General features: G+C 45.0%; 1 protein-coding gene across 2 annotated transcripts in view; it reads right to left on the bottom strand.

Annotated features, from left to right (window-relative positions):
- Nucleotides 1–21,126, bottom strand: part of LOC309551988 (uncharacterized protein) — a 75,310-nt gene that overhangs the window by 29,722 nt on the left and 24,462 nt on the right. For both annotated transcript variants that reach the window (XM_082252732.1, XM_082252731.1), the window contains exons 5-6: nt 14,571–14,648; nt 5,958–6,082 (exon numbers count right to left, since the gene is read on the bottom strand). In XM_082252732.1, coding sequence (XP_082108858.1) covers nt 5,958–6,082; nt 14,571–14,648 — 203 coding nt within the window. The remainder of the gene's footprint in view (nt 1–5,957; nt 6,083–14,570; nt 14,649–21,126) is intronic.

Here is a 21,126-nt window from a genome sequence, read left to right as displayed (position 1 = left end):
GGGGTATACGGTGTTGGCTTACCTTTATATTATTTCTGAAAAAGGTGAACTAACCCTTTAAGCAAAAGAGCTAGATCACCTCCTATACCCTAGTGTGTGACTGAAGAGTGAAGGTACAGCAACAGTTTCCCCCCTCTGGTCACTCGTCTCTCTCCTCCTGTCAGCATTGTCCCTTCTCAACACATCTGCATGCAAAATTCCTGACTGGATCCTAGTACTGCCACACCGTCTTCCAATCTGCTCACTCTTCTCAATCCTCCTGTCAGAAGGTTCACTGTTAGCTCATTTGCATGCACTACATTTGATTGGCTCCTAGTGCTGCTCTCCGTGTCTGCTTATTCTTCTCTCTCCTCCTGTAGTATTTGCAAGAAGCAAATACTAACGCTAGGTACACATGGGCTGAAAAATGTTCTGTTAGCCAGGCTGGGATGATGTAACTACCACTCATGGGCAGCTCAGTGTGCATGTAATGTGAGTGTGGAACTATCATTGCAGAGAACTATTACAGTGCAGTAGCACCCTCTGGTGGACAGCAGTGGAAAAACAAGTTTCTTAGTGGTTAGCTTTTCTGCCTTGCAGCACTGGAGTCCTAGACCTAAATTCTGGTCTGGAAACCTTATTCTACATGGAGTTTGCATGCTCTCCCTGTGCTTGTGAGGGTTAGCCCTGGGTACTCTTGTTTCCTCTGAGAGAGGGACCTTAGTTTGTAAGCTCCTTAACCACTTAAGCCCCGGAGGATTTGGCTGCTCAATGACCAGGCCCTATTTTGCGATTCGGCACTGCGTGAATTTAACGGACAATTGCGCGGTCGTGCGACTCTGTACCCAAATTAATGTCCTTTTTCCCCCCACAAGCAGAGCTTTCTTTTGGTGGTATTTGATCACCTGTGCGATTTTTATTTTTTGCACTATAAACAAAAAAAGAGCGACAATTTTGAAAAAATAACAATATTTTTCACATTTTTTTTATATGAAATTCCCCCCCAAAAAAATGTAAAAATCTAAATTTTTTAACATTTTAGGCCAATTTGTTTTCTGCTACATATGTTTGACAAAAAAAAGTTATTGCGTTTACTGACTAAGGGAAAGAGTTATGTCATTTTTATTGGGTTTTTTTTTTTTTTTAACGAGTAATGGCGGCGATCTGCAATTTTTTTTTTTTTTGCGGGACTGCGACATTGTGGCGGACAGATCGGACCCTTGACTGACATTTTTGGGAGTACCAGCGACATTACTACAGTAATCCAGTGGTGTATTTAGGTTTTGTGCTGCCCTAGGCCGGACTAAACTTGCGCACCCCCTAATTTACCTACAACCCACCCCTTACTGTCAAGGCCAAACCCCTTCCTGTTTCAGACCCGCCCTATCATCTATAAACCACACCCCTTCCTCTTAAGGCTCCACCTCTTCCTCTCTGTACATTAAAAGTGGGTACAAAGTGCCTACTTGTATATTTTGTTGTTTTGTATGGGTACGTTGGCTTGTGAGAGCGCTCCTGGGGGCCCCCACTAGGCAGCAAGGATGCCAATCCACGGGGCCAGCGGCCGCAATTGCAGCCGGGCACCTGCGATCGTTCCCTGCTGAGAGAGAACAAAGGCCTGCTGTTGTAAATACAGCTGACCGTTGTTCTCCCTGAAATGATCACAGAGCGCCTGGGATCCTTCTATATAGGAACACAGGTCTCTATGGTCATTTCACAAGCCCCTCCCCCATACAGTTAGAAAACACCACCTAGGCTCACACTTAACCCTTTGATCACCCCCGGGTTAACCCCCTTCCCTCCAAGTGTCATTATTACAGTAACAGGGCATATTTTTAGCACTGATTACTGTAGTAATGTCACTGGTACCCCCAAAAGTGTCAAAAATGTCAGTTAGGGGTCCGATCTGTCTGCCGCAATGTCGCAGTCCCACTAAAAATCGCAGATTGACGCTATTACTAACTTTTGCACAAACCAATCAAAATACGCTTATTGGGATTTTTTTGACCAAAAATATGTAGCAGAATACAAATTGGCCTAAAAGGATGACAAAATTAGATTTTTAAATTTTTATGGGGGGAATGTTATATCGCAGAATGTGAAAAACAATATTTTTCTTTTCCGAATTGTTCACTTTTTTGGTTTATAACGCAATAAATAAAAATCACACAGGTGATCAAATACCACCAAAAGAAAGCTCTATTTGTGGGAAAGAAAGGACATTCATTTTTTTAGGGTACAGTTTTGCAATTGTCCTTTAAAGTAACGCAGTCCTGAATCGCAAAAATGGCCTGGTCATTAAGGGGGAAAATCTGCCAGGGCTGCGGGCATAGTGCAGGGGCTGCAGACATGGTACAGGAGATGCAGGGGTTGCTGGAATTTGCAGGGGCTGCGGACATGGTACATGAGATGCAGGGATTGTTGGCATGGTGCAGGGGCTGTGGACATGGTACAGGAGATGCAGTAGTTGCAGGCATAGTGCAGGGGCTGCAGACATGGAGATGCGGTGCTGCGGGCATGGTACAGGAGATGCAGGGCTGTGGGCACTGGGCAGCATAGTACAGGAGATGCAGGGCTGTGGTCACTGGGCACTGGCAGCATGGTACAGGAAATGCAGGGCTGTGGGCACTGGCATCATGATACAGGAGATGCAGCAAGGCTGTGGGCACTGGCAGCATGGCACAGGAGATGCAGCAAGGCTGTGGGCACTGGCAGCATGGCACAGGAGATGCAGCAAGGCTGTGGGCACTGGCAGCATGGCACAGGAGATGCAGCAAGGCTGTGGGCACTGGCAGCATGGCACAGGAGATGCAGCAAGGCTGTGGGAACTGGGCACTGGCAGCATGGCACAGGAGATGCAGCAAGGCTGTGGGCACTGGCAGCATGGCACAGGAGATGCAGCAAGGCTGTGGGCACTGGCAGCATGGCACAGGAGATGCAGCAAGGCTGTGGGCACTGGCAGCATGGCACAGGAGATGCAGCAAGGCTGTGGGCACTGGCAGCATGGCACAGGAGATGCAGCAAGGCTGTGGGCACTGGCAGCATGGTACAGGAGATGCAGCAGGGCTGTGGGCACTGGACACTGGCAGCATGGTACAGGAGATGCAGCAGGGCTGTGGGCACTGTGACTGAGCAGCATAATATAAAAGATGCAGGGCTGTGGGCAGCATAGTACAGCCGATGCAGGTGCTGCGGGCATGGTACAGGAGAATCTCCTGTACCATGCCTGCAGCACCGGCATCTGCTGCGGAGGAGTCAGAGTCTCACTTACCTTGAGGCGCCTTCCATCTAAAAATGGCGCCGCCCGGCGCCATTGCGTCACCGCGCAGGCGCCACCTGCCCGGGAATAGCCGAACATCATGTGTGCATGTCGGGCCGGCCGCGGCCATTTTTTTTTCTTTCAGGTTCAGCGGCGGAATCGGGGGGGGGGGGTTTCATGCAGGGGGTCGGCTTTTTTGCCGCCCCCCCACAAAGTGCCGCCCTAGGCCTAGGCCTTGTCGGCCTAGGCCTAAATACAGCAGTGCAGTAATCAGTGCTATACATATGCACTGTTACTGTAAAAATGACACTGGCAGGGAAGGGTTTAACTTTATTAGTGAGCAAGAGGTTAAATGTGACCCTAGGGGCGTGCTTCTAACTGTAAAGGGGCGTGGCTAGTGATGTAACCACAGAGACATACGATCCTACATAGAAGGATCGTATGATCTCTGCTGTTACACCAGGGAGAATGACAGGCGGCTTTGTTTACATCAGCCACCTGCCTTTCTCCCTCTGCACCGGGAGATCGTGAGTGACCGGCGGACATCGGAACCGGCGGTCACTCGTGCGGACATGTCAGGGAATGAGCGGGGGCGGGAGCTAGAGGCTCGTAGGCGAGCGACGTAGTACTACGTCACTTTGCCTGTACGGGGCTGACCGTCGCAGTAAATAGTCGTGCGGCGGTCGGCAAGTGGTTAAGGGTAGAGACAGTATATATGTATTGTGTGTACACGTAATATATACAGTATGTATGTATCTTTAAAGTGTTGTGTAAATTGTTGACACTAAATAAACCGATCAAGGCATCTATTGTTGACAATTTCGATTGAAACTGCAAAACTAAATTGTTGATGGCAATTTGTCTTGCTGCAATTGATGTTTTTTGCATTGAAAGCTAATTTTAATGTAGCACCCTCCTAGGTAGGTGCTAGTGAGAATGTACAGTTTTTGGCTCTGTCTACTTATTAGAGGAGCTGCAGGCAAATCTATATTGCTCTTTGCTTACCAGAGAGCAGGATCTGTTGGTGAGGTCTGCTCATTGTTCACACTGGACCAATAGGGAGGCATGTTGGACAGTGGGAGGAAACCAGACAAATATATGCATAGGCTTTGATACAGTCCTGGTGATTGGCAGTGGCAAGTTGCCTCAGTGCATTCTGGGAGAATGTATAAAAGCCAGGAGCACATGTGCTGTGGGGTCTTTGGCTGGTGAGCAGAGTCCCGGAGGGAGGGGAGCGGCTGCCCCCTCCTCTGTAGCAGTGGCACGTGGTCGCAGGAGGTCGTCCTACGGGGCCAGGGGAACGGAGCTGAACCCAGAGGTCCAGGAGAGCTGACTAAAGGGGAGACACTGGCGACCCTGAAAAAACAGTATAGTGAGTACAAGGACTCGTGTCAAGGGGCCTCATCTGAGGGGGGCCACCCCAGGAGTAGAGTAGTCAGTGAACGAGTGTTGGCAGGCGAGAGAGAGAATGCTGAGGAGAGTGTCCTGAAGATAACCTATAGTTCACCAAGTCATCATAGGAAAGAGGCTTAATCCAAATTCACCTTTAGTGGCAGGGTCAATCAACAGCCTGGCTGTACATGACGATAGAAGTCCTCCAACATTGTGCATAGTTAATTCTGAGTATCCCACTATTCCCTTCTCCTATCCCTAATTTATAATAAAACACAAAACAACCAAATACCCCTGGACTGGTTATTGTGAGTGAGCCAAGGAGAAAGAGGGAGAAACTGTCCGTGTCAAGGTTGCTGTTGGTAACTCGGGGGGACCCGAAAAGTGTACATTTATCAGTTCTTGCGGGGGGGGGGGGGGGGGCAGAGCTACAATAAAAAATAGTTCAACATACCTAAAATTGCCTGGAAATTACTTATTTTATGGTGAGCAAACGTTTTCTACATTCATCACGACATCACTAGCCTAGTCTCAAAATACCAACCTAATCGCTCTCTTCGTTCCTCTCAAAACCTCCTGCTCTCTACCTCCCTCGTCACCTCCTCCCACGCTCGCCTCCAGGACTTTTCCAGAGCCTCTCCAATCCTATGGAACTCCTTACCCCAATCTGTCTGATTATCTCCTACTCTATTAGCTTTTAGACAATGCCTGAAAACTCTCCTCTTCAAAGAAGTCTATCCTACCCTCACCTAACAACTATACTTTCATTTTCTCCATCAGCCCATCCCCCCACAGTTATTGCCTTTTGTTTCACTTGACCCTCCCTTCTAGATTGTAAGCTCTAAAAGCAGGGCCCTCTCATTCCTCCTGTATTGAAATGTATTGTCTTCCCTCTCATTGTAAAGCACTGCACAAACTGTTGGCACTATATAAATCCTGTATAATAATAATAATAATAATAATAATCATCATCATCAAAATCCTAGCACCAGCCATTTTAAGGTGAAGCCCTGTCTGCAAACTGCACAAGACAGCACAATATACAGCAGGGTAATTAGGATGATGTGACAGCCAAACACCTTCACTTTTCTATATATGAAGCAAAGAAGGGTAGAATGGGTTCCCCTCCACCTTTTCTGGTCCCCTCAGACTCTACATGCCTTGTGATGTGACAGGTAGGTGCAAAGTTTGACCAGTTGTGTTTCCTGCTGGTTTTCAGCAGGAAGGTTGCAGCTGACTTCCACCAGGGTCTAGGCTCCGCCCTAGGTTGCCTTGTGGATGACCGCACTCTTTATGAACCTAGTTGGAAGGGTCTGACTGTACTTACCTTCCTGAGGTCACAGTTGATGTACCATTAGTAAGTAGATTTGTGTGTGGCGCCTTGTTTATTGGTTTCCGCTGGACAGATGATGTGGATGTCACTGGAGTGATGGCAATGGTGTCATCTACATTCTGTAAGAAGAGAACAGACGTAGTTATTAAAGTGGAACATTAGTCAGAAAATGAAGTCCTGATCACTTCAGGATGGCACCTTTTGCAGGTATAGCTATGAAAAACATTAAAAATAAGTGCCTATACTGTTTAACAACTTCAGCCCTGGAAAGTTTATCCCCCTTTATGACCAGGCCATTTTTGCAATATGGCGCACTGCGTTACTTTAACCACTTAAGCCCCGGAAGATTTTACCCCCTTCCTGACCAGGCCCTATTTTGCGATTCGGCACTGCGTGACTTTAACGGACAATTGCGCGGTCGTGCGACGCTGTACCTAAACGAATTTGACGTCCTTTTTTTCCCACAAACAGAGCTTTCTTTTGGTGGTATTTGATCACCTGTGCGATTTTTTTGATCACGCGCTATAAACAAAAAAAGAGCGTCAATTTTGCAAAAATAACAATATTTTATAATTTTTTTATATGAAATTCCCCCCAAAAAATGTAAAAATATATATTTTTTTTAACATTTTAGGCCAATTTGTTTTCTTCTATATATGTTTGGTAAAAAAAAAAAATCACAGTAAGCCATATTTTGATTGGTTTGCGCAAAAGTTATTGCGTTTACTAACTAAGGGAAAGATTTTTGTCATTTTTATTGTTTTTTTTTTTACGAGTAATGGCGGCGATCTGCGATTTTTTTTTTTTTGTGGGACTGCGGCATTGCGGCGGACAGATCGGACCCTTGACTGACATTTTTTACTTTTTTGGGGGTACCAGTGACATTACTACAGTAATCAGTGCTATACATATGCACTGATTACTGTAAAAATGACACTGGCAGGGAAGGGTTTAACTTTATTGAAGAAGGAGGGGTTAAATGTGTCCCTAGGGGCGTGTTTCTAACTGTTATGGGATGTGGCTGTTTGTGTAACTACAGAGACATACGATCCTACATAGCAGGACCGTATGATCTCTGCACTTACACAAGGGAGAATGACAGGCGGCTTTGTTTACATTAGCCAGCTGCCTTTCTACCACTGTACCGGACGATCGCGACTGGCCGGCCGACATCGAGTCCGCCAGTCACACGCGCAGGGATCACAGTGAACGAGCGGGGGCGCGCGCTCGTCCCCTATTGGCTCGCAGGCGAGTGACATACCCATACGTCACTTTGCCTGCACGGGGCTGACCGCCGCAGTATATGGTCGGCAAGTGGTTAACTGACAATTGCGCGGTTGTGCGACGCTGTACCCAAATAAAATGAATGTCCTTTTTTCCCCCACAAATTTCTTCATCAATTTATGTCAATATGTATTCTCCTACTTATTTTTGGTAAAAAAAAAATCCCAATAAGTGTATATTGATTGGTTTGTGCAAAAGTTATCGCATCCACAAACTATGGGATATTTTTATGGAATTTTTTTTTATTTATTTTTTGTAATGACGGCGATCAGCGATTTTTTTTTTTAGCGGTATTGCGGCAGTGGACAAATCGGACACTAACTTACACTTTTGACACTTTTTTCGGTGACCAGTGACACTAATACAGCGCTCAGTGCTAAAAATATGCACTGTCACTGTACTAATGACACTGGCCGGGAAGGGGTTGCCATCAGGGGCGATCAAAGGGTTAAATTTGTTCCCTGGGAGTGCTTTCTTACTGTGTGGGGGAGGTGCTTTGACCGGGGAAAGACAAAGATCCATATTCCTGCTTAGCAGAAACACAAGATCTCCATCTTCCCCTCTGAATGGCGGTCTGCCTTGATCACGAGGTCACTGATTGGCTCACGCTGTATCTAATCACAGCGGGAGCGGGTCGCCGGCGGCACGCGCGCCCCAGGCCCATTGCATGAAATTAGGTACAGGCACGTGCTTTTGCGCAGGAGGGCTGTCCTGCCGCAGTATATATCCGTGGGGCAGTCCAGAAGACGTTAAAATCCAGTAATACGCTCTCTATTTTTCATCACTGTACAGAAAATGATAAGGCCAAGCTTAAATATTTACTGCTGCACAGGGACTCTGGGATTCAGCAAAATGTCAGCCTGCAGCAAGAAGTGACAGGAGCAAAGCTGGAGGAAATTTACAGCACACACTAATTTTGGTAGCATGATTATTAATGCGGAATGTATGTTCCTTGCTAAAGAACATTATATTTTATCAAGTTGTTATGGGTAAAGTTCTGCTTGAAAAGTCATGTGGAGTAATCCTGGCAACCGATCAGGAATCTTCTCTCATCAGCAGACAGAAAATTTATGTTAGATATACACATGGCAATTTGGTGGTAACTTTAATCACTTTCAACCAGCTTTTGATTGCAAAAAATAAATAACTAATAAGTGGATGAATACAACCTTCCACCAGCAGTGTTTTATGTTTTTTATAGATTCTATCAGTATCAGTGGGCGCCTTGACCAGCTTGTTTTTTTTTGGAAGATGGAAGTGGAACACAACTCAAAATGGGATTTTTGACTTGCTATAAAATCCATTTCTCAGACGTTCATTGACGGACACAGCTCCTGATCTTCTTAACCAATGGGTTATACTGCCTCCTACAGGAGTAGGACACTAGGCATAAAAAAAGTCTGGCTACGCCTATGGGCAGTCCCAGGGGGTATACCGCCTCTCTCTGCTATAGGTACATGGACACAGCTCCTGATTTTACCTTAACCATTGGGACGTCCCAAAGCAGTGTTTAACATGAGGGGTGGGAACAGCAAAAAATAAATTCCCAAGGCTAACTACAGCCAAACAGTTAAACAGGAGTTGAACCAAAACAACTGGAACTCACCTGAAAAAAACAATACACCCTCAAAGAGGATCAGGTCCTCTAAACAGCAGCCTGCAAAACATTGCGGCCAAAGGGAGCATCCGCAGATGCCAACACATCCACTTTATAAAATGTTGTGAAAGTACGCACCGACAACCAGGTGGCTGCCTTGAAAATCTGCGTCACTGACACCTGATGACGGAAGGCCTAGGAGGTACTGAGTGCCCAAGTAGAGTGCACCTCGACAGGGAAAGGAGGAACCTGACCCTTGAAGGAATAGGCCTGAATCACTGTCTGGATGATCGTATGAAGGCGCCTGGTTCTTGGTATTTTTAACACTAGAAAATCCTTTAAAATATGTGATGACACATAAACCAATAAAAAAGCAGAGAAAAAGGGCGCTGGTGATCCGTCCAAACTAGCAAAATTGTATCCTGGGGCCTCTTCCCTGTGTTTTAGGGGCTGTGGACAGATTGGTGATATGCATCATGTCTGGTGGTCCTGCCCGAAGGTTCGGCGCTTTTGGATCCGGGTATTTAACCTGATCCACTCAGTGACGGGACAACACGTCCCCAGGGCTGCGAAAACAGCGCTGTTTGCCGATCTCGACGGGGGGATCCCCAGACATCTGCGTACCCTCATTTTTTTATCCTCTTAGATGCCAAAATAACCATAGCACGTTCCTGGAAGTCGCCAGTCCTCAATATCGTGATGGTTAAAAATAAAATATCCTGGATCATGGTCAATGAAAAATTGACTAGTATTCGTAGAGACACTCATATAAAGTTTGAGAAAGTGTGGAACCCGTGGGTGGCATATCTACAGGCTCCTTGACAGTGGGGAGGCATGCTATGTTTGCATTGGGGCTCGGACCGGGGGGGGCTCTTACTTTTCTTCTCTTTTCTTTTGTTTCTCTTTCTTTTTCAATTTTTTCCTTTCTTTTCCTTTCCTCTTTCTTCTCTATCCTATTAGCTTGGTTCTTTGATTAATTGGGACAACCCAAACCGCTATGGACGGTCTCTTTACAGTTCATTTTCTCCCATGCTGTTCTGTTATGTGAGGAGTGCTGACGATCACCACTTTGAAACAATTTATTTGACACGAGATGTTATACATTGGGATCGCTGTGCATATGTATGGAACACTCTTGAACATTATTGCCATGTTTGTACAATGTTGCCGTAACCTTTTTATTTGGCTTGTTGGCTGTTCCAATTTCCTACTTTTATATGTTCTTTTGTAAAATCTTTAATAAAAACTATTGAACATTAAATAGACAGGTGATGTATAAGGGGACTGTGTGCTGTATAACCTATTATTGATAAGGGTGCATTGACCTGCAAATACACCTAAATGCAAATGCTCACCATTATATCTGCCAAACAGCCGATCGCTCGGTCGCCGGCGGCGCACCCCCCCGCCCCCATCACCAGCACAGCACCCTGCCCCCACCCTAGGCGGTGGACAAGGCCACTCCACAGCCCCAGTGTCAGTGAAGGAGGGGGGGGGGCTGGGAAGAGATGGCCCACAGGGACCACCAGACCGATGAGGGGGGTGCCTAACGGGAAGGAGGTGAACCCAGGGGTCCGACCGTCCCATGGAGGTGCCCATGTCCACCCAAAAACTCTCCAGGGGGAGAGGGGGGACAGTTACTTACCATACCAGGAACCAGACGGGCACCGCTTCAGACAGAGCCTCCTCTCTATCGAAATGGGGGGGGGCTGTCAGCCAGAAGGAACGCTGCGACTCAGGCCGAGACCTCGCAAGGCGTTTAACTCGCAGGCCATCCCCCTTCCAGTGGGGCTATGTCGTGGCTGACCTAGTGCGGAGCTGAGGTCTGCGCACGCTCGCTTGCCAAACTTGGGTGACCACTGGATCTAGATTATCCAGCCAATCGCCCAGTCCGGCAGTTGATTGTAAATCTCACAGGCAAAAATCCAGGAGAAAAAAAATTCTATTTAAAAAGAAAAAATTGCCAGAACCAGAGAAATCCAAGCAAGAAAGTAGGTCCTCACTCCTGACTAGGCAGAAAAAAACTGAGTACCTATAGCAGAGAAAGGGAGTATACCCCCTGGGACTGCCCATAGGCATAGCCTGACTTTTTTTCTGCCTAGTGTCCTACTCCTGTAGGGGGCAGTATAACCCAATGGTTAAAAATATCAGGAGCTGTGTCCGTCAATGAATGAAAGATACATATTTTATTTTATTTTATAGACAGCGGTGCAGGGTTAGATCCTGTTAGAGTCTGACAGGTGGCACCTCCTGTCAAACTTGCCTATCAAGTTCAATAGGGCCGCATTGCAACCCCGAGTCAAACACTGTGGCCCAGTCCCACAATGTAAAATTGCCATTTGGCAATTTAAAAATAAAGTAAAAAAAAAAAAAAAAATAAAAACAAAAACACAACATAAACAGGTATTTGGGAGGTTGAAGTGCAGTTGCTGTTGTACTGCCCTTTAAAAAGCGAATCACTTTTCATAGGGTGGTAAGCAGTACCGCAAGTCTAAAGGAAGCCTAACACAGGCAGAAATATGTATTCCTTCTGGTAACTTGCAATATTTTTGACACTGTAGAGCTTTTAATAGTGTGATATTTATATTTATAAATATTTATTTATATTATTTTATTATTATATTTATGACTAATAATAATTAATATTATTATTGATATTTATAAATAAATCTTTCAATAATTTTCTATTTATTGTAGGATGTGGTTGACTTCATTAAAATAATAAACATTTCATACTCTGACCTCGTTCTTCTGGGGTCCCCTGTTAGTGCTCCTGGCTCCTCCTCTTCAGCGAGTGCCGCCATAGAAAGCCACTTTCTATGGGGGTACTGGTGTAGGCTCACTCCTGAGTTGTCCTGTCTCATCACAGGATTTGATTGACAGCAGCAGAAGCAAATGTCTTCCGCTGCTGCCTCTCTGTCCTGTAATGGGGGAGAGAGCAGCTGCTCTCATGCACATCACTGAATCGAGAATGGGCTCAGGTAAGTATAACGGGGTTGGGGGGGGGGGGAGTCCTCTGGCACTGAAGGTTTTAGAAAGCATTAAGGTAAAAAAACCTTAAAATATAACTGAAGGCAAAAGTTTTTTTCTAGTTTTGGACACAGTGTAGATAGATTAGAACGCTTGTCAGGTTTTTATTGCTGTCTGTGTTCCGTTAGGGAGATTCACCCTCTTAACCACTAACCGCAAATCGATGTAGCCCTACGTTGGCTGCAATAACTGGTTGTACCGGGATTATGCCTGCAGCTAGAGGGAGCCGCTCGATCGTTACTGTTTAGTTTTTTTCAAATGCAGTGAAATGTAATCTTTCCAAAAAAATGGCGTTTGAAAGACCGCTGCGCAAATACCCCGTGACAAAAAATATTGCAATGACCGCCATTTTCTTCTCCAGAGTCTTTGCTAAAAAAATTATATAAAGTTTGGGGGTTCTAAGTAATTTTCTAGCAAATAACTTGTAAACAACATCTGTCAGAAATGGGCTCGGTCCTTAAAGCGGAGTTCCTCCCAAAAGTGGAACTTCCGCTTTAGATATTCTAACCCCCCGACATGCCACATTTGGCATGTTATTTTTTTTGGGGGGGGGAGCGGGTACCTAGTTTTGACAGGTACCCGCTCCCACTTCTGCTCGGAGCGCTGCGGCGCCCTGAACGGAAGTTCTCCTCTCCCCCTCCCTGCAATCTTCTGGGACATGTCAGAGGTCCCAGAAGATTGCCGACCAATCATGACGCGTAGCGCAACTCGCGCATGCGCAGTGCGTACCCGGCTGTGAAGCCGACAACTCTCACAGCCGGGTGCCCACACCAGTGATGCCGCCGCAGAGCAGAGAGGGAGAAGAGCGAGGCTTCGGGCGGCCGCATCGCTGGACCGTTGGACAGGTGAGTGTGTGTTTAGGCTGGAACTCCGCTTTAAGTGGTTAATTTGTCCTGTTTACCATTATCATTGAAAGTGAAAGTAATCAACACAAATTTTGAGTTGTCCCCAGAAAAGTTATAGAGGGGAAATCTTCCAATGGGGACTTGGTATTCCCAAAATTTGCAGGGATTTCCTCTCACTTCCTGTTTGGCTATGGGACAGGAAGTAAAGAGAAATCTCCACAATGGGACACAGATGGCGAAAAAAAACCTGCCTGGGGATATAACCCTCCCTTACTCTATCCAAAATGAAAAAATATGTTATGCCTATTGTTCTACTTTAAGGCTTTAGAATTACTTTAACCTTCAGCTCTATAGTTTATCTGGACATAAACTTTAATTAATCAAATGCCACTTTGGCTCACCACTACCTCACCTAGTCACTGATCACTAAATATGATGGGGAGGCCTTATGCTGGCCATACACACATACATTTCATAACAGATTCCTCCATCAATGCTACACAGAGCGGATGGACTAATCTTCTGCTGTGCCTGTTTTATTTGACAGCCTGCCCCACCAGCTGTCAAAGTGCGCAATCGGTGCCTGCGTCTGATTGGATGCACACACTGTTTTGGCAGCCAATTTTTCACCCTGCTCCTTTGATTTTTTTTCGATCGAGGGAAGTCATGCAGGAGGCAGCTGACAGGGCCACTTACTGAGTCAAATGTGAGGGGTTTGCGCTTAGGATTACTAGGTGCCAATAAATAAATAAATATAAACCAAAATAAGCTGCTGCAGGTATAAAAGGTATTACCTTTCAAACAATGAAACAACTATGTACCTGCGCTGCTTGTGCTAAAAACACCTAATAAATATGTGTCAATAATAAAGTGCTAATGCAAAGCTGTGCTGAGTGCAACCATAAAACCTGTGCATACAAATCAAATAAATATCAACCATGAATATCAATTATGAATAATAAAACATTCCATGTGAAAAAGAATACACAAATTATCATATGTATCAGAAAAAATTATGTATATAAAAATAAGTATATATAAAAATATATATAAAAAAATTTCTGTAATCTTCAACCAATATTCTTAAAGTGAAAAGTCTCTGTGCTCATTCAAGTGCTTTGTGCTCGATAAATAAGAAAGTGCCAGTGCTCAGTCCAGGTGAGATAGTGCTCCCCTCTCGGTTCCCCACTCACCAGAAGCTGGATATAAAAACGCCTTAACAATGGTCTTATGAAGTAGACCCCTCAATAGATCATCAGCAGGAGCAGGGTGCCGAACCAATGCCTCTCACTCTATATCCAGGCAATACTCTCCCAGTTCATGAAAAGAAAAGGGCCACCATCGTGCAGTATGTTTAAACCGTTTATTAGCACACAAAATAAAAATACACTTACACTGTGCAGGGAAAATAAACAGCCTTATGCAAACCCGCGGGACGCCAAGCAAATGGCCGTGCGTTCCACCCGCGTAACCGGAAGCCGGAAGTGGTTGCAGCCGGAAGTGACTTATTGCGTATTCGGACGGCTTGACGCGTTTCGCTCCGCCAATCAGAGCGTTATCAAAATGATAACGCTCTGATTGGCGGAGCGAAACGCGTCAAGCCGTCCGAATACGCAATACGTCACTTCCGGCTGCAACCACTTCCGGCTTCCGGTTATAATTTGTGTATTCTTTTTCACATGGAATGTTTTATTATTCATAATTGATATTCATGGTTGATATTTATTTGATTTGTATGCACAGGTTTTATGGTTGCACTCAGCACAGCTTTGCATTAGCACTTTATTATTGACACATATTTATTAGGTGTTTTTAGCACAGTCAGCGCAGGTACATAGTTGTTTCACTTACTGAGTGTATTTCGGCTGCTTCATTGGCAGTTGAGTACTTCTTGGACTGAGAAGAAGGGAATGTCCTTGAAAGCTTGTCCTGAAAATGTAAATGTTTGAGGGAATAAAATAAAAAATATCACGGATAGAGGTTTGCTGACCAATAGCAATACACATACTAATGCTAATTCAAATACTTTAACAAGGATCCATTGGAGGGGAAAGTCTGGTGCCAGCAGCCATGGTAATTCCAGCTCCAATAGAGTATATTTGCCACTTGCCGACCGCCCGTCGTGTACATACTGCGGCAGTGTGGCTCTATTGCGTAAAATGACGCACCAGTACGTCATTTCATTCAATAGTCCATAGATGGCTCCGGCAGGGCGATTGCGCCGTGATTGGCTAGCGGGGATGTCAATCAGCAGGTCTGGCGGGCCCGATGTCCGCCGGCCACCCGCCATCATCATGGAAGAGGCAGAACGGCAATCTGCCTATGTAAACAAGGCAGATCGCCATTCTGACAGAGAGGAAGACAGAGATCTTGTGATCCTGCTAAGCAGGAACACAGAGATCTGTCCTCCTCCAGTCAGAGCATCCCCCACACAGTTAGAAAGCACCCCCTAGGGACACACTTAACCCTTTGATCGCCCCTGATGTTAACCCCTTCCCTGTCAATGTCATTAATGCAGTGACAGTGCATTTTTTTTGATCACTGAAATAATGTCACTGGTCCCCAAAAAGTGTCAAAAGTGTCACTTAGGCTCCATTCACACCTGAGCATATCATTTTCAGGCTTTTTTTGGGCATTTTTCAGGCGTTTTTTTGGGCGTTTTGAGGCAGGCATTCACATCTATCAAAAATGCTTGTAATCTGCCAAAAAAGCAGCTCATATACTTTTTTGAGCTTCAGGCGTTTTGCTTCAGGTGACAAAACACTCATATGTGAACAGGGGCCATTAAAATTAATGGGATTTTGTTTGTTGGGCGCTTTGAAGATTTCAGAGATGAGCGTTTCACGAGCTGAACAATGCTCAGGTGTTAACAGGGCCTTAAGGCCTGTACACACGTACCGATTGTCGGCCGTAATTATTCGGCCAACGTCCGATCGGCCGATTGTCGGCTTGTTAGTATGATGCTTCCGACAACCAACTGCGACTTTTCGGATGAACAAAATCTGGTGTGCAGGCTATAAAATTTTTGTAGGCCAACAAAGAACGGCCGATTGTTCCTCGGTCAGTACAGATTTCAGCCTACAAAAAGCAGATTTGCAAGACTGGGCATGCTCAGAGAAGAAAAAACACACTGAAAGTCAACCAGAACATGACATCACTTCTGCAGTCGGTTGTTATTGGCCGACAAAATTCATGTGCAGTCTAGAGCACATTTCAACCGACAGGACAGCACCGGACAAAAGACGGCTGATCGTTCGGCCGACAATCTGTGTGTGTGTACGGGGCTTTAATGTCTGATCTGTCCACCATCTGTCGCAGTCCCGCTATAAATCGCTGATTGCCGCCATTACTCTTATTAAATATTTCATTGTTTGTAGACGGTAAAACTTTTGCGGAAACCAATCAATATACGCTTATTGGGATTTTTTTTTTACCAAAAATATGTAGCAGAATACATATTGGCCTAAATTGATGGAAAAAATGTGATTTTTTACATTTTTTATTGTGTTTTATAGGAAAAAGTAAAAAATATTGTTTTGTTTTTTCTTTTTTTTTTTCAAAATGGTTGGCCTTTTTTTGTTTATAGCACAAAAATTAAAAACCTCAGGAGGTGTTTAAATACCACCAAAAGAAAACTCTATTTGTGGGAAAAAAAGGACATCAATTTTATTTGGGTACAACATAGCAGGACCTCGCAATTGTCAGTTAAAGTAACGCAGTGACGTATTGCAAAAAATTACCTGGTCATTAAGGGGGTAAAACCTTCCGGTCCAGAAGTGGTTAAAACAAAGGACATTGGAAATTCCATAGCTCCCCATAGATGAATCGAAATTTGGTCGGTTCACCAGGGACCAGATGAACTTTGATCCATTTATGACCATTCCTGCTCATCAGAAGTCGATCTAACAATCGTCTTCTATTAAATGGGACTGTAGGAAACTTTTTTTTTATTTATTTTTTTGCTGCAGGCACTGATCAGGGTTTTCTGACAGTGGGGAGACCCCATGTCAGAATACAATGGTACAGGGGGGGGGGGGATTTCTCCATCCACCTCACGTGTGGATGGGGGAACCCGTTCTTTTTTTTTTTTTTTTTCAGTCCTCTGGTTGATTGTAAAAGATATAAGGTATCTAGAAATGTTTCATATACACGTTTACTGTAATTGTACATCAAAACATTAGAGAGACTGCAGACAATGATGGCAGAAATCCCTCCACTGATACACTTCTCCATGCAGAGGAAAAGTGTCTTATATAAAGGAATGGAGGAGAGCACACTATAGCTCTGTGCATGTCTGTAAACAGAGGAGTGATCCTGGCCTGCTCTGGCTGTAAATCTTCCATTCATTTACATAGTTTCCTGGCAGTGTTGTGCCATGTCTCTGCGATCAGCACTGTTTATGAGCAGAGCTCTATATAAATCTTCCCCTCCTAGTGACTCCTCTGCTCCTCTGTCCCTAATAAAACCTGACAGTGTTTACTCCCATATGAATTAAACCATCACTCAAGTCGTTTAACCACTTCACCGCTCAAAACTTCAGCAACTGGGGATTCTGGGTAGAATCTGTATCCTTTACACACAGGCAATTTTCACACATTAATGAACCTTTTTCTTTCTTTTGCCCATAGGATTGGGGAGGAACTTTCAAAATGTATATTGCAAGGGTACGGATGCATTAAAGATGCACAATTCACTTTATTAGGGAAGGTTAAAGTGTACCATACTATACATAGTACATCTGGTACCTCCTAAATGGTAGTAATGTCTTTTAGGCCCCTTTCACACAGGCGGACAGTTCAGATCCGCCTGTCAGTTTTTTTTGGCGGATCTGAACGGTCCCCCCCTTGCATCTCTATAGGGCATCGGATGTCAGCGGAGACATGTCAGCTGACATCCGATCCGTCAAATCTGGACGGATGGAAACCCTATTTTCCATCCATCCAGCGGATGGGATGGGATGAGAACGGACCGATGGTCCGTTCCCATCCGATTCCCCCATAGAGATGTATGGGGCTCTGACAGCTGTGTCTCCGCACACAGCGCGGAGACACAGCTGTCATTCTCCTGCTCAGCAGGGGATCGGCGGATCGATCCCCCGCTGAGATAAACGGAGTCCGTCCAACGGACATCTTGTGTGAATGAGACCTTATTCATTGCCAGCTTAAGGCTCGTACACACTTGACGAAAATCGGACGAAATATCCTCTGATTTTTCTCTCTCTTGCTCAGCAGGCATAACCGTTTTTAGTTGACAGTGCATAAATGTTCACGAAATTTCTCGTCTGATTTTTTTTTTTGGGACATTTGTACCTAGACTTCCGGGTCATCAGCGACTTCAGATCATGCGCGGTCTTTCGTATTCGATTTTTCGCGGACGTACTGCACACACATTAGACGAAAATTGGTCGTCTGGGGACAGACGATAAACATTTTGCTTTTTGTCCCTCCGTTTTTTTTCGTTGAAAATGTCAGCATCGGCTGCTGAAAGTTGTGTACACACTAGCCGAAAATCGTACAATTTTACCTCGGACAGGAATTTTCGGCAGATTTTCGGCTAGTGTGTACCCCACTTCCGAGCTGTAGATGCGTCACGCTACTGGGCATTGCAGCTGTGCTGACCTCCTTTCTACGTCACCTAATACAAGGGAATGACAACTCCTGTCCCTGACATAACCCTCAGTTTAATGGAGCAGCAGTGATCATCAGCCATTCAGCATCTGCAGGAGATGCGCTTTAACTTGCAGTTATACTTGCATGGATATTAAATCTCCATCTATGTTGTGGTGGAAAAGGACTTCTACATGACCACACCCAGTACCAATAGGCTCATTACAGGCTTTGAATGCCTTTCACTATATTGAAAAAAAAAAAAATGTCTGTGCTTTTGTAAATATTATTAAATAATTTTTTTTTTTTTTTGCTTATACCTATCTTTCTTTAACCACTTCAGTCCAGGAGGGTTCCCCCCCCCCCCCTCCTTAATGACCAAGCCATTTTTGCGATACGGCACTGCTTTACTTTAACTGACAACTGCGTGGTCGTGCAACACTGTACCCAAATAAAAATGTTTTCCCCACAAAGAGAGCTTTCTTTTGGTGGTATTTGATCACGTCTGCAGTTTTTTTTATTTTTCTGCGCTGGAAACAAAAAACGGCTGACAATTTTGAAAAAAAAAAAAAATATATATATATATATAACTGTATGCTATAAAACATGCCTAATAAAAAAATGTAAAAAATCAAATTTCTTCATCAATTTAGGCCAATATGTATTCTGCTACGTATTTTGGGCACAAAAATCTCAATAAGCGTATATTGATTGGTTTGTGCAAAAGTTATCGCGTCTTCAAACTATGGGAAATATTTATTTATTTTTACTAGTAATGGTGGAGATCAGCGATTTTTAGCAAGACTGCGACATTGTAGCAGACAAATCTGACACTAAGCACCACTTTTTGGGGACCAGTGACACTAAGACTCGGTCCACACTAGCGCGACTTGTCAGGCGACTTGTCAGCCTGACAAGTCGCGCTCCCTCGCGGTCCATTGACCGCTACAGGACCCGTTCTAATAGGAGCGACACAACTAAGTCGCTCCGACTTAGAAAAAGGGTCCTGTACTACTTCGGGGCGACCTCGGAGCGACTAGCATAGACTTCCATTATGTGAAGTCCATGCAAGTCGCTCCAAAGTCGTGGTGCATGGCAATGCACAAGTCGCCCCCGAAGTAGTACAGAGTCGTGTCACCTTAGTGTGAACCGACTCTAATACTGTGATCAGTGCTAAAAAAAATTCACTGTACTAATGACACCGGCAGGGAAGGGGATACAATCAAATGGTTAAATGTGCTCCTAGGAAGTGCTTTCTATCTGTCTGGGGGATGCTTTGACTGGGGACATCTTCCTAGCAGGAACACAAGTTCTCCATCTTCCCCTCTGACAGAATGACGGTCTGCCTTGTTTACTTAGGCAGGCCGTCAATCTGCCTCTCCTGAGAATGATCGGCGTGTCCTCACAAACACTGCGTCCGCCGGACCCACTGATTGGTTCCCGCTGTTTTCAATCACAACGGGAGCGGGTTGCTGGCAGCGCGCGCCCCGGACCCAGTGCACAAAATCACGTAGGATGGCCGCCCTGCCGCAGTATATCTGCATGGGACGATCCATAAACAGTGAAAGTATATCTACATCCAACAATAAAAATGGAATATATTGCAGCTCACCAGGTCTAAGATGTGGTGGCTACTTTTGTTTTCTTTTTTCAATCTTTTTTCCTATATTTATACCTGGCGATCCTGCCAGTAACACACTTCTTGTCTTAGGCTCCATTCACACTCGTACAATTCCAGAGTTGCGCCAAGTTTGGAGTGTAACTTTGACGCAACTTGGATACAACGTTGGCTTTGATCAGTGATAATGGACAACTGTTGCACACAAGTTGCATTGAATAACATTCAGGGATGACTTTCCTGCAACTTCTGAGGGTTAACATTGAGGTCTATGGCCCTCAATTTGCATGAAAGTCAGACCAAAGTATTGCATGAACTACTTTGAAGTTGCTGCCACTTCAAGTCGCGCAATATGAAATGTTATCATTGGAAAACATGGGGAACGACTTGTCATGCAACTTTGATGTCCAACGTTGCATGACAAGTCGCACAAGTGTGAATGGAGTCATAGGGCTCTTTCACACGGGCAATCCAATCAGATCCGCCTGTCAGTTTTTTAGGCGGATCTGATCGGATCCTCCATGAAGCTCTATGGGGCAGCAGATGTCAGCGGAGACACCTCCGCTGACACCCGCTGCCATCCGCATCCGATCCTGTGCGTGAAATCTGGACGGATGGAAACCCTACTTTTCCATCTGTTCAGGGATCGGATCGGATGAGAGCAGACAGGCGGTCCGCTCTCATCCAATCCCCCATAGAGAGCAGCGAGAGCTGTGACACCTCCCTCTCCGCACTGCAAGTGGAGACGGAGCTGTCATCCGCCGGCTCAGCGGACCGTGTGAAAGAGCCCTTAGGGTGATATTGCTCACTGTACTGTATATATGGAGGAGTAGCTTTATCACCCTAGGACGTGTGCTGGGACTACAGAAAACATCTCCTTATCATCATCTTCATTCTGTAGTTCACAGAGAGGAACAGGCCAGGCCTGATAACACCGAAAGAGTGCACAGGACACCGGGCAGAAGAGGATTTAACACTTTTACAACAGATTTAACAAACAATTTCAACAGTATAATTAACAGATCAAAAGGGAGCGAATAAGAGAAGTTCATTGTTAGGGTTTACATACACCTTAATGTGTGCATGAATGTATCACACCTTATTCTACATAATGATTCCTATAATATGTGTTTATCATTTCATAATCTGTTCTATAAATGAAAAATTAAAGAAAATAACATGA

The sequence above is a fragment of the Pelophylax lessonae genome, assembly GCF_965119305.1.
Source record: "Pelophylax lessonae genome assembly, chromosome: 4".
Classification (NCBI taxonomy): Eukaryota; Metazoa; Chordata; class Amphibia; order Anura; family Ranidae; genus Pelophylax; species Pelophylax lessonae.
The sequence above is the reverse complement of the archived record's forward strand: the minus strand, read 5'-3'. Positions and strand labels throughout refer to the sequence as shown.